At 35.7% G+C, this 14,296-nt stretch overlaps 1 protein-coding gene and 1 pseudogene across 2 annotated transcripts; one reads left to right on the top strand and one right to left on the bottom strand.

Annotated features, from left to right (window-relative positions):
• Positions 1–6,989: 6,989 nt before the first annotated feature.
• hexa (hexosaminidase A (alpha polypeptide)) lies at positions 6,990–13,268 on the top strand. 2 transcript variants are annotated; one of them, XM_046858659.1, is made up of 15 exons: positions 6,990–7,243; positions 7,399–7,500; positions 8,032–8,097; positions 8,461–8,507; positions 8,655–8,765; positions 8,877–8,978; positions 10,168–10,300; positions 10,404–10,584; positions 10,686–10,772; positions 10,870–10,942; positions 11,087–11,261; positions 12,268–12,358; positions 12,457–12,564; positions 12,731–12,826; positions 13,110–13,268. In XM_046858659.1, exons 1-14 carry the CDS (start codon positions 7,006–7,008, stop codon positions 12,792–12,794), a joined length of 1,578 nt encoding a protein of 525 aa, XP_046714615.1. In that variant the 5' UTR covers positions 6,990–7,005; the 3' UTR covers positions 12,795–12,826; positions 13,110–13,268. The 2 variants fall into 2 exon arrangements, with proteins under 2 accessions (XP_046714615.1, XP_046714614.1); XM_046858658.1 differs by having other exon boundaries at positions 12,731–13,268.
• Positions 9,307–9,425, bottom strand: LOC124392993 (annotated as a pseudogene).
• Positions 13,269–14,296: the final 1,028 nt, after the last annotated feature.

The following is a 14,296-nucleotide window of genomic DNA, read 5'->3' as shown; positions in this document are numbered from 1 at the left end:
TGCCAGTTCTCTTTGCAATGCTATCATATATTTCCATCTATGCTTACTGTAGTTCTTTTCTATAGGAGAAAAAATATATATTGTGCATACATTTGATAATATCTATTAAAAAGCTAATACACTGAGACATGAAACAACTATTCCTGGCTAGATGTTTTCAAGACTACATACTGTAGTATATTTGAAGGATCTAGTATCAAACAGACAAAAGATATTTATCACTATCATCAGCTCTTAAGACAACACTGACTAAAGTTTTGAATAGTTACTGTGACATTATGAAATAACATTGTAAAACATCAAAACTTTATGCATTTAATAAACTTCATGTATAATACAGTATCTCCAATTAATTACTGAAAATTTATATTCAGAGCTTTCATATCTGTATTTTACATGACCACATACACACATACACAATAAGAAAATGTTAAAGATTCCAGAAAAAAATCATGATTACCAAAAAATAAGAAAAAGAAGAGAGAAAGAACTCTCCCATGCAAGATTAAGTGCCAAACATTAAAAACAATAACCCTCTATGTATAATATAACTAGCTTGCTAGCATGTGTAATGCTAGTTTTATTTAGTGTTGCCTAGTGTTAAATCGTTTTTAATGTTTGGCACTTAATCTGCATTGGTAAAAATTAAAGCTATTTGTGAAATGAAAACTTAAGTAAAAGCGAGGAGGCAAAGTAACGGAATGGATTAACCAGATTTTACTGCTTTAGGTAAATGTTTTGTTACTTATTTACTTTACAGCACTGTTAATAATACTGTTGGTATTACAATGTCGTTATTGGCATATGAGGAGCTGTATGAGAAGTTGGACAAGAAAGGAGAAAAGGATTTGTACCGATTGGCCAGGCAGAGGGACCGAGCTGGGAAGGATGTTCTGCAAGTTAGAGCAATAAAGGATTGAGATGAAAATGTGTTGACTAGTGAGGAGTGTGTTAAGAAGATGGGGGGAGTATTTTGCGCAGCTAATGAACGAGGAAAATGAGAAAGAGAGAAGGTTGGAGGTGTGTAGATGGTGAAGTAGGAAGTGAATAGGATTAGTAAGGGGGAAGTGAGAGCAGCTATTAAGAGGATGAAGAGTGGAAAGTCGGTTGAACCAGATGACATACTGGTAGAAGCATGGATATGTTTAGTAGAGATGGCAGTGAAGTTTTTAACAGATTGTTCAACAGGATTTTGGAAGGCGAGAGGATGCCTGTGGAATGGAGAAGGGGTGTGCTGGTACCGATCTTTAAGAATAAGGGAGATGTGCAGACCTGAAGACACCATTAGGTTATGGGAAAGAGTAGTGGAAGCCAGGCTGATAGAAGAGATGACCATCTGTGAGCAACAGTATGGTTTTATGCTGAGGAAGAGCACCACAGACGCATTATTTGCTTTAAGAATGCTGATAGAGAAGTATAGAGAAGTTCAGAAGGAGTTGCATTGTGTGTTTGTGGATTTAGAGAAAGTCAGGTGTGTCAGAGGAGTATGTGAGGGGGGGTGCAGGACATGAATGAGGACAGTGAGACAGCAGTGTGCAGTAGGAACGACAGACTGGTTCAAGGTGGAGGTTGGACTGCATCAAGTATCGGTTTTGAGCCCTTTCCTGTTTGCAGTAGTGATGGACAGGTTGATGGACGAGGTCAGACAGGAGTCTCCATGGACTATGGTGTTTGCGGATGATATTGTTATTTACGGTGAGAATAGGGAGCAGGTGGAGAAGAGCCTGGAGAGGTGGAGGTATGCGCTGGAGAAAAGGGGAATGAAAGTCAGTAGGAGTAATGCAGAGTACATATGAGTGGAGTGGTGTGGTTGCAGGGAGAAGAGGTGGAGAAGGTGGAGGAGTTCAGGTACCTGGGTCAACAGTGCAAATTAATGGAGAGTGTGTTAGAGATGTGAAGAAAAGAGTGCAGGCAGGGTGGAGTGGGTGGAGAAGAGTGGCAGGAGTGATTTGTGATAGAAGGGTATCTGCAAGAGTAAAATGGAAAGTTTATAGGACTGTGGTGAGACCTGCTATGTTGTATGGTTTAGAGACAGTGGCATTGAGTAAAAGACAGGAGGTGGAGCTGGAGGTAGCAGAGCTAAAGATGTTGAGGAGTAGGAGTTGGGAGTGATGAGGATGGACAAGATTAGAAATAAATTTTGGTAGAGGGACAGCGCATGTGTGTCGTTTTGGAGACAAAGTGAGGGAGGCGAGATTGAGATGGTTTGTAGAGGAGGGAGAATGCTGAGGATAGAGCCACCAGGAAGGAGGAAAAGAGGAAGACCAAGGAGGAGGTTTATGGATGTGGTGAGGGAAGACATGCAGGTAGTTGGGTTGAAAGAGGCAGATTAAGAGGACAGGTTGTTATGGAGATGGATGATCCGCTGTGGCGACTCCTAATGGGAGAAGCCGAAAGAAGACGAAGAAGAAAAATATTATATTGTCGTTAATGCCCTGATTATAGTAAGCTAAGGTGATGTCCTTTGATACACTACATTCTGCCAGCAATATTTTCCCAGATACCAGGTTCTACTGAATTTTTAATTTCTTTTTTACAGGTTTTCAAAACTGTCAAATCTGTTTCTTGCTTGGACACAACATTTTTTTGTGTTATTGACAAAAGGTTATTACAGTGTGGAATTAAATGAAGAATGTTTAATGAAATTGATTGCAACACTAGATAATTAATAAAAAGCAATACAAATGAATTAAACCTATACTTTGCGCAATAATTAGCATTTAATTTGCGCAATATTTAACTGTAAAAATACCTCCGCCCAGTCCCCTCAGGAAAGGGTTGTATATATTCAGATTTTCGAAAGGAGTTGACAGTTTTTAGTCTGGGGAACAGCTTTGGGCAATGTTTCTGTTTCACAAAGTGTACCAAAACAATTTTCTGTGATTTTATTTAGATTTTGTTTGGTTTTACTAGAATTTGAGGTTTAGATCAGGAGGCAAAGTTGGCAAATATTGTGTCAAGTTCTATCTACTAACCAGGCAAATCAATAAATGTAACTATATAAACCACACCTGCAATGCCTAGCAACAGCTTGATTAATTTTAATGTTAATTGTTAATGTTTTATGTTAATTTGTATTCTGTCACAAGGTTACTTTGCTTGCAACTGCAGGAGAGACAGTCACTGTTTGTGGGAACATACTGTATGTGACTTCTCAAGGCGGAGAGTTGGTTTAGCCAGTTTTTCTGCTTATTGGTCTGGGCCCTGACAAGTCATGAATTAATTATGCTATGACAGATATCTAGGAATTAAAGTTACTTCTGAACAAACTGAAGTCTAACTTCAATTTTTAAAACTTGCCCATTCCGTACCAGGTTTACATACATGTAATATTTTCATTATGTTTAAATTTTTACTTTTAAATTGTAATTATTTTACAATTGACTACTGCTAAATAACGTATCTGTATTTTTTCTAAATTCTACCTGGGTGCAGTAAAACAACACAGGGTGTAAATCAATCAGTACCCAACCAGAATAAGGCAGTTAATGAAGAAATAATTGAATGAACATGTTGCAATTTCAATGACACGCTTCTCTTGAATGCCCAACTGTTAAAAAAACAGCAAAAAAGAGAGAGAACAGAAAATGTAGCTAAAAGAGAGACAGAAACACAAGCTTCTTAGTATGAAACTGTAGATAGATGTCAGGTGCACAGACATTAGCTAAGTAACTAGTCACTTTTTAAAGTACATTTTGCAAAATACAATGTTATGTTCTTACTTCACTATATTTCAGAAACACATGTAAAAATCATAAACCCAGGGTTCTAATCCTGTGAGAGTTAATGCAGCTTAAATGTACACACAAAAGAAAACTCGCTTTTAAAAAAGCTAGGATACACAAGAGAATAGAATACTGAAGTACACAAATTATAAAGCAATTAGCATTCAGTTTTTGTTTACTTTTAAATCCTACATACATCAAAAGCAAGTTTCTATATTGTTACTCAAGTCAAAGTATATTGAGCAAATTTACTAAAATAATATTTAAGCAGGTATTATTTGCACTTATAATGAAGCACAAAAATGTTGTACATTATCCAACACCTTTCAGAACTCTCCTGCTGCAGATGCCTGCTGAGTCATGCCCACACCCACTACAATAAATATGTTTACAGTTTTCACTTTTTGAAAGGTAATATACAAGAGGTTTCTTAGTAGCTGCATCCCTCAGTGCCAGAAACTTCAGAAACACAAACTGAAGAGTGCTGTCTCATTATATTTGTCTATCAGTCATGCCTCCAAGACAAACTAACAGTTGATAGTGACTCCTAAGCAAACTTTTAAATATAGTTAATCAAAACTAAGGTATAACAGCAAAATTCTTTGTAACCTGGCTGCTACTCTGTGTTTTTCAAATATAATATTTTTTCAAAATATGCCCTTGTGAGGTAAAGATTTAATAACCTGTTGTACTCGGAACTAAAGCCACAGTGAGCTAAGATTTAAAAATGTCAATATGTTTACAAATTAAATTACAAATAAAAAGGGAAGCACTATGGTGGGGCAGGTTACATTCCCATCTTCAGGGTCCCTGGCTTGATCCAGAGTTCTGGGTAGTGTCTTTGTAAAAATTCACATGTTTCCTGTGTATCCTTTTGGTTCTCCAGTACACAAAAAATATACCGGCATGTGAACTGATTATACTAATTGATTATACGAACTGACTATACTAACTGTGTGAAATTGTGTGCGGTGTGAATTAATGTGACTGTGTATGCATAGTGTAATGCATAGTGTCATAGAGCACATGGTCAGCTATGATTTAAGAAATAAAGTCACAGTCACAGTTCAAGGAGATTAACAGTAAGAAAAGAGTTGGAAAAGAGGTTTGTTAGGTTTAAAAAATGACATAGCAGTGGATTCAAAAATGGAGAAATGAACATGACTCATAGTCATGCGAAGAAATGATTGCCATGATAGAGACATTCTGAAGATCAGCAAATTAACTGATGTTTGTAAACAGGAGAAACTGATAAACATTAACAAAGTTTATGCGGGTTTGATGTAAATTATTGTTGCTCACATCGCTTCATGACCAAATATGGCACAGCCATTTACAATCATTTGCACTTGACATCATAACTTGCTTCATTAACATTATAGAGCCATCTGACGCCATGTGACTAAGAGTCACCCTGTGTCATGGTTACTAGAGAAAAGAATGCTTCATGCATATAAAAACATGATGAGTCATGTCAGCTTTTTTGGCAACATTATAACAGTGGTAAAGACAGCACAGTACCAGATGGCAAGTCTAGTGGGTTAGAAAGTACGACATTCAGGAATCATTTAATGCAATTTTCCCTCTGGCAGAGGCATGGCTTTTAAAGTGATGAGTTAGGTGAAATGAGGTGAGGTTAGGGTGTGTGAAATTCAATTGTTTCAGCATAAAATTTTTTATAAGTTTTCTCATGAGATCTGTGCACAGAGATCTGTACTGGCCAGGTCAAAAAGTTGTGGCCTAGTGTGTACTAAACCAAGGGAAACTTAATTAGTTATTATAAGATTATTAAAAATATTCAGGCAGCCTTATTCAGGTAAAGTCAACATTGGACACAATGTTTTCAAATGTGTTTATACCAACACTTAAAAATGTTGGTAATCTCAGTCCCTCAAGTCATTGGAACATAGTGGTATAAAGGTTTAGTCAGTGGCAATAAATTGAATGTAATTTATTTCGGCAAAGGCTTGGTGGTAATTTATAAATTATTTTTAAAATTAAATATTTAAAGGAGATACTGTAGGCTATTTAACCGAATAGCAATAGAGATCTGAACTTGAACTTTATGATCAAGTTTGTGGTTGGGGCTAACTCTTTACTTCCTTATTTAAATGCTAGGTATGTGACATCTGTATAACAGTGGTGTTCCTTCTTTGGCTTTTCTTAAAAATAATTATTGGTTGCTTTTACACCCCAAATTAACTACAGAAAAGTATAAAAATGATGTCAACAATTATAACTGCACTACAATTACACCTACCTTATATAATATTTATTACTTTAAACACCAATTCATAACACTGGACTTTCTAATGTACACCTATTTATGGATATTAGAACATGCTTTGGTTGGTTTGAAATGAGGAAATGAGATATATGGAAAACGTTAAAACTAGCTTTCGGTTGAGCTTTTTAATAAACCAAACTTTCCCAAACACCTGATAAATTTTTAGCTGTTTAGGTGTTGACTAAACTGTTTATACTATATTCTAACGATGCATAGCACTTTTATGCATTGAAAACCCATGTCCATTTCATGTGTTTCATGTGTCCATCTATGTATCCATATTTATGTATATATACTTAAACTTTTTCCTCTGCCTCTTTCATGAATTGTATGACTGCCCTAATTTCCCCTAAACCATGCTGTCCTAAATAAGCAAACCACATTTGTTCATTTTAGATATCTTGAAAATGATAAACAGTTGGACATTCTTTTAAACTAATTTCATGTTCATTTTGTACAGCTTATATGAAAAAAGCATAAAATGTGAATTTCAATTAATTCATTTAATTTATATAATTTCTATAATTTACTTTCCTTGCAATGGGCATAGGTTTTGACTTTCAGAAAATATATCATGTTAAGCGTGAGGGTCCCAAGTTACCTAGATCCAATATTCTGGATTCAAGTGCCACCTAGTGGTGTGGTTGTGATAATTTTTAAAAATATTTTTAGATCTTGGCTGGTAACATTTTAGATATTTACGTTGATAGTCTACGATGGACCTGTCTCTCAATATCTCTCACAGCTATACAATGTCGAAACATAGTAGTTCTTGTTATGAAACACTGCATATGTATGGTATTGTGCCACTGGTAGTAGCAGCTCATTTGACTTTCAGACTAAAAGCCAGGGCAGATGAATGGCGCTGCTGACTGCTGTTAAACTGCAGTGTCACATGACTGCGTTTTCACTTCCTCAGCGTTTTTACAGTCTGTACAGCCGTTGCTACTGGAGCTCTAGCTCTGTTCTATCTCAAGCCTACACCAGACTAAGATGAATCGTTTGCGCTTTATCTTTATGCTGCTTCTTTCAGCTGAACTAAAGCAGGTGTATGGAGTGTGGCCCATGCCGCAGCACATCTCTCACTTTACTGAGCGGTATGTTTTACATCCTCATCAGTTCTCATATAAATACTCCAGTGATTCAGCTGCCCGACACGGATGCTCTGTCTTGGATGCTGCATTCAAAAGATACTTCAGGATCATTTTCCCTGACATTGAAGGTGGAACAGGTCAATGACTTTTCACAAAATACACTTTTCTTTGAGGACATACTTACTGAGAGAAATACTACATTGATTATATAAATTCACAATACTTCAAATCTACTTCATGGAGAGAGCTTTTTAAAAATCAGTGTACCCCTTAATTATTTTTGCCAATGCAGGATTCAGAAAAACTTGGTCTGAGGCCAAACCATTCACAGTATCAGTGAGTGTCAGAACAGTTGGATGCGATGAATACCCAAATCAAGATTCAGATGAAAGTTGTGAGTATGTACATCTTTTAAAAGTTATTTATACATTCAAGGGCTGAGGATTTACATACTTGCTAGAACAAAAGCCATACACAAGAACAGCCTTTTTCAAAATAAAGCAAAGACAACTTTTTTCTTTTTAAATAATTGAATATTTTATAATTGAATATTTTTTGTATTTTTCAACAAACAGATTAAAAGTCAAATTAAACATAAACAAAACCTAACCCAAATCAGTCTTTTATCAGAAGGCTAACCTTGTGATCCAAAGGAAACCACAAAAGAATAAACACAACAACGATATGCATTTTTAAGTGGCATCAGGTTCCACAAAGGTTTAACAGGTTATTCAGAGTTTATCTCCAACAGACTCACGTCACATCTCCACAACGTGTCCTTTATATAATGACCAAAAGTTCACCTCAATAAAATATAAAAAAAAATACTATTTTATATTTATATTTACTTGTACCTAGTGTTGGTTACAGTGACATCTAAAACGATCTAACATACTCGTTTAGATTGGTCTTTTTTATTCTACAGATAACCTGAGTGTGTCAGCAGGTGAAGCTATGTTAAGAGCAGAGTCAGTGTGGGGAGCTCTGAGAGGTACAGTGCGTCTATTGCTATTTAAAGTGCTTAATCAATTTCCTCAAAGGTGTATTCTTTTTATTCTGGTAATTTATCATAAAACACTTAAAGTACCAGACTACAATTTTGCTATTTGCAAAAAGGAATTGCTGTTGACATGGAAACAAGCCAAATTCCTTCTTCCAACCAGTCCCTGCCCTTTGGTTAAACCTGCTTTCTTTGATAAAGAGGCAGAGCTAAACCAACTGTGAGTGAAAACTGTCCAGATGTAGTGCAAGTCAAAACCTGCTTAAATTACAATATCATATAATTAGAGAGAAGCATGACAGAGCTTTAAGCTTTTTTTTTTAGCTTTAAACTGAATTCTGTTTTAAAAAACAGGTCTGGAGTCCTTCAGTCAGCTTGTGTATGAAGAGGATTATAACTCAGTAAGTAGTCAATGGAAGTGAATTTAAAATATAGTTACGATGACACCTTCTTTATCAACTTTGAATAATAATAATAATAAAAAAAAACATTCTGTTTAGACCCTCATTAAATGGTAATACTTAGTTTACATTTATTCTTTTATACAGTATTATGTAAATAAAACAGACATTGTGGACTTCCCACGATTTCCATTTAGAGGGCTATTGCTGGACACATCAAGGCACTATTTGCCAGTACATGTGATACTGAAAACACTGGTAAGTACACCAGTACTTTTGCTATGTGATCTTATTTGCCAGTGACAACTGGAATGTAAAAAATATTACTGAATAAATAAGTAATCATACTGTATTTTTTTTTCTTTTCAGGATGCAATGGCTTATAATAAGTTTAATGTATTTCACTGGCACATTGTAGATGATCCTTCCTTCCCATACCAGAGCCAGCTTTATCCTGATTTGAGCAACAAGGTATCTCAGAAATTAGACATCAATTACCATGACAATTTATGTTGAAACTAACAACCACATTCACAAGTTTATACAAGTCAAGTCAAGTCAAGTTTATTTCTATAGCGCTTTTCACAACAGACATTGTCTCAAAGCAGCTTTACAGAATTTAACAGTTAAAGTGAATGGTGTGCATTTATCCCTGATAAGCAGCCATGGTGACTGTGGCAAGGAAAAACTTAGATGTTATGAGGAAGAAACCTTGAGAGGAACCAGACTCAAAAGGGGAACCCATCCTCATTTGGGTGACATCAAGTGTGTGAATATAAATCTTTAAACAATACAGGAAAGCTTACAGCACCTGGTATTCTCTACTGGTCTCCCATCCAAGTACTATCCAGGCCTGAACCTGCTTAGATTCCGAGATCAGACGAGATTGAGCATTCTCCGAGTGGTATGGCCGTAAAACCTGACCATGTCTGAAGCATTTAAAAAGAATCCAATTTTTTATTCATTGTTTAATGAGCTTTTAATCTGTAGGTGAAATTGATTTAATATAATAATCTTAAAATATCATAAAGTGGAAAAACTGCTGCACTGAAATACTTGTACAGGAAATTTCTCACAATTTATGACCGGTCAATACAAAATTCTTTATTAATATTTTTTGTTTTCCCAGGACATCAATCATTCAGCCAGCATTAGCCATATTTGTCAGTTATACATACAGCTGTGGCCTGGAGGCTATGCTGATGAGTGAGCACTCTTTTTCTGCATGTCTGATGCAAAATGTGGTGACAATGAACCACTGCCATGTTTTTCATCTTTGTTTTTGACTACCAAAGGAAAATAAATTAATTTATGAATTAAAAAATCATAAAACCTGTTTTCCTAATGAAAAAGTGTTACATGTGATGTTTCTTCATTGCAAACCATAACTAATGATAGTTTCAGAGCTTGACTTCAAAGTTTTTTTTTTTATTTGCTGTGAACCTGCACAGCTCATCTGGGTTTGGAATAATGGAGAAAACTAATTTGTTTTTGTTGTTGTTGTTGGTGGTGGTGGTGGTTTTTAATTGACAAATCTGCAGAGATAGAATTTGGCCAACATAAATCTATAATTTTGTGTGTCAGATTTGATATCTTTTTAGAATTATTGGCACCTTAGTTGTGTTTGTCTAAATGATCTATTGTATTACCTCTGGTTTAGGGAGCCTTTCACCCTGTGACTCACATTTACACACCGTCAGATGTGAGAAAGGTGATTTCTCATGCAAGATTTCGAGGAATCAGAGTGGTGCCTGAGTTTGATTCTCCAGGACACACGCAGTCATGGGGTAAAGGTATGAGATACCAATTCACGCAGTTAGAATTAAATTCTGATCACAGTTTAAGTGGGATTTTGCAGACAAAAAAGTTCTTTATTTTTCTGATTTTTCCTTTCAGGGCAGCCAGACCTGCTGACGCCCTGCTACAAGAGAACTGGTCCCTCTGGGACATTTGGACCCATCAACCCAAGTCTGAGCTCAAGTTACCAGTTCATGGGCAACCTATTGAAAGAGGTATCCTCTGTATTTCCTGATACCTTTGTTCACCTTGGGGGTGATGAGGTTGATTTTGCATGCTGGTGAGAACACTGTTGCTTCAGTTGTTCAAGTGATTAGTGATTTTAAAGTTTAGGTGCGTAGAGGTGGCATTGCTTATTAAAATGATTGTGGCTTTTAATAGGAAATCAAATCCAAATGTGCAAGCATTTATGGCAAAAATGGGCTTTGGACATGATTACAACAAACTGGAGTCTTTTTACATGGAAAGGTATGTGATGAAAGAAAGGCCAGATTTTTTTATTATTATATATACAGTATATCTTAAGAATTAAGGAATACATATTTATATATTTCTTTTTTTTCAGTATTATGAACATCTCCGCTGCCTTTAACAAGACCGCCATTGTTTGGCAGGATGTTTTTGATTTCAGCAAGCAAGTAAGTTCCTCACTGCATGCTTTCCCCATCTCATAATTTCCTTTCATGCATGTAATCCATGCAAAGTATTTTGATGCCCATCTCACCAACATACAGTACAGTTTAATAGCATTGGGCGTATATGTATGATTGTATATGTTCTAGAGTAGGGCTCAGTATGTGGTAGAGGTGTGGAAAAGAGGATGTTACCTGTGTAAGATGCATCAGGTGGCTAAGGCTGGGCTGAAGATAATCCTAGCAGCACCATTCTATCTGGACCTGCCGGGACCCACACACAACTGGGCTCGCTACTACACCGTGTGCCCGCTCTCCTTTAAGGGTCAGGCATTACATCACAGTGAGCTGTAGTGGTGTGCTGTGTGTTTCTTCTTTTGCATAGTCTTTTTTTTTATATTTGATTAATCTCAGAAAGGTTTTTACTAATTGTGGATGAGAGAGGAAATTAATGAGAAATTAGTAATGTCTAGTCAATAAAATGGTGAGTATATGTTTATTTCTTTAAATTGGCACAAGGTGTCATTTACATTTATATAGTGTATAAGGCTTAAGTCTATAGATTTGAACAGGAACATTACATTCGCTTGCTCAGGTTGTAACTAATGTTTATTCAGCGTGTTATTAGAGTCTTGTGCAGGCAGGAGATCCTTTTCTGCTCACCAAAGTGTGTCAAAGTAACAGTAATGAAATTTTCCCTCATTCTGATGTTTGATGTGAACATTAACTGAAGCTTGATCGGTATCTGCATGATTGTATGCATTTAGATGTGTCTTCTTGTTAGTCAGTTTTGAAAATTGTGTCACACAAATGTACAGGTGTTCCAAATAAAGTGGCAGTGAGTACATACAGTGAGTGCATGTTTGCAGACTATTTAGACTGTATGTTTTTCCCATTCTTCTATTTGTCCAGTCTGATGAGCTAAAAAGGCAAGGTGAAAAGTGAAACTACTGACTCCTAGTGGAGGTCTGTGGTACAATTTATAACCTCATCCAGTCTTATGTAACAAATACAATATAAACAATAATATGGCATTATCCATGATTTAATCCAGAGCTTGTAAATTGCTCACAATTAAGCAATTATTTCTGCTTTTTATTACAGCGGTAGAGACTCATAACACTTTTGCCTGATTGAAAACAATATGCCTGATTAAACACAACCCCTAGGTCTCAAGCACTTATGAGTCAAATTTTGTCCAGAGTAATTAGAATAATTCTGCCAAGGACTAGAATATGACTCTCTGATTTGTTGCTTTATTGTTAACTATTTCAATTTGCAGTGTTCACATATAGTGCTTTCCTGTTTACTGGGCTTAGTATTGTGTTCAGGCACAGAGCAGCAGAAGAAGCTGGTGATTGGTGGCGAAGTCTGCATGTGGGGAGAATATGTGGATGCAGCCAATCTCAGCCCACGCCTGTGGTGAGAGAAATTATGTACAACAGTGAATATATCCAAATAAAGGCCTCAAAGACACATACATAAACCTAAGACTGTTTGCTATGTTTGCATGTATACAGGCCCAGAGCGAGTGCAGCTGCTGAGAGGTTATGGAGTGATGAAGAGCAGACATCTAGTGTTGAAAAGGCCTTTCCTCGCCTACAGGACTTCCGGTGTAAAATGATAAGGTCCCGATAGGGCACTCACCATTGTAAAGTGACATATATATATATACACACTTACTATTCCTTTCAGCTGAATTTTACTACAGTTATGCTGTTTTGTTGAATTTTTTTGTGCTAAGGTGGCATGAAAGAATAACAATATTTTCTGTCTACTTTTCTTTATATCTAGACGTGGCGTTCAAGCAGAACCTCTCTTCATAGGCCACTGCAAACATGAGTATATCAGTTTATAGAATACATCAGGACAGAACTTAAATTGTTATATGTAAATATCCATGCAATTTTTTATTTTTTTTTAAATATAATTTAATATAATGCTTATCCTTTATTGCAGTGACATGATTCAAATATTTATTATGGGGACAAAAATGTCATTTAATTTTACTAATATGTTTATTATCTTTAATTTGAACTCATCACTATTTTGGTGTATGAAGACTTTTTGATATGGTTATATATGGCATTATAATTACCTATTTGAAATAAAGTCATATACACATTTAATGACATTTTCTTGTTCCATTACACTGGTCTCATCTCATTTGTAGAACAGCAGCAGATCCTATTAAGGATGATGGAGTTGACACCTGGGCTTAAATAGGACAAAGTGAGATGTAAGTGTCTTGAAATATCAGAAATGCAGTCAGTTCTGCTGTGTAGACCACAATATTGCAATACATTCTGGAGAAAAGTACAGGACACAAATAGCATATATGTGAAAAGGCATACAACTGGTGTTTGCAATAAAAATTGTTAACAATGTGGCCTGCTGTCTAATGGACTGTTTGTTTGTTTTTTTAACAACATTGCACGCAGTAAGCTTCCCTATGCCCCGTTCAGCAGTAATGTAGTTGTGTAGTTGTTAATTCCCCCTAATATTTAACTTACTTGCTAAATAAGATTACATGGTATTGATATTTACTTAGACAATTGATTTTCTCATTGCTGGGATTATGATGCTGACAGCAGATGGTAGGGATTGGCTAATCCTACAAGTCCTAACGTTCTCTGGACCCTCACACCACCCTCCTGCTTGACATTTGTAACCTCATATTAAGGGGTTCCACACTTGACCACAGAGCTGAGGTCAACTGTATGCATCAACTACTGTCCTCTATACAGTATATACCTTGCCAAACCTTGCCTGCTTTTTTTTTTTTCTTTATAAATATCTGGCCAAATTTCACATAATAATATGCATAATTAATAAATTCAACATAACAATTAAAAAATAAAATATAATAATAATAATAATAATAATAATAATAATAATAATAATAATAATAATAATAATAGTAAATGGCCAGAACTAATCTTAATCTCAAACATGAACAGTTTTATATTTAATATTTGTTTTATACAACTAGGGATTATTTAACTATAATGCAGTTTTTTCTTCCCCTGCTGATCAGTAAACACTGTGCATTTTCTTTTAATGGATTAGTTTCTGTTTAAGCCTCAGTTCTGCACTGTAGCATTTTTAAATCATCCTTATTCATGTAGTTTAGGGACAACACATGTCATTAGAAGTGCTTTTAATGTGTATAATCCCAAACTTGGCCAGAAACCTGATGACTAATACAGTACTTTGGATAATATTTGTAACTGAATATTGTGAACAGGTTTAGTTACATGCTGCCATTAACCTATCAGATAATGGCAGTTATGTGTTATGAATAATGGTCCATTTAAAAGGACAAAGACAAACTGTTGCTTTCTTGCAGTGCTTCATCTG

Source organism: Silurus meridionalis, chromosome 10, assembly GCF_014805685.1.
Source record: "Silurus meridionalis isolate SWU-2019-XX chromosome 10, ASM1480568v1, whole genome shotgun sequence".
In the NCBI taxonomy this organism is placed as follows: Eukaryota; Metazoa; Chordata; class Actinopteri; order Siluriformes; family Siluridae; genus Silurus; species Silurus meridionalis.
The sequence above is the reverse complement of the archived record's forward strand: the minus strand, read 5'-3'. Positions and strand labels throughout refer to the sequence as shown.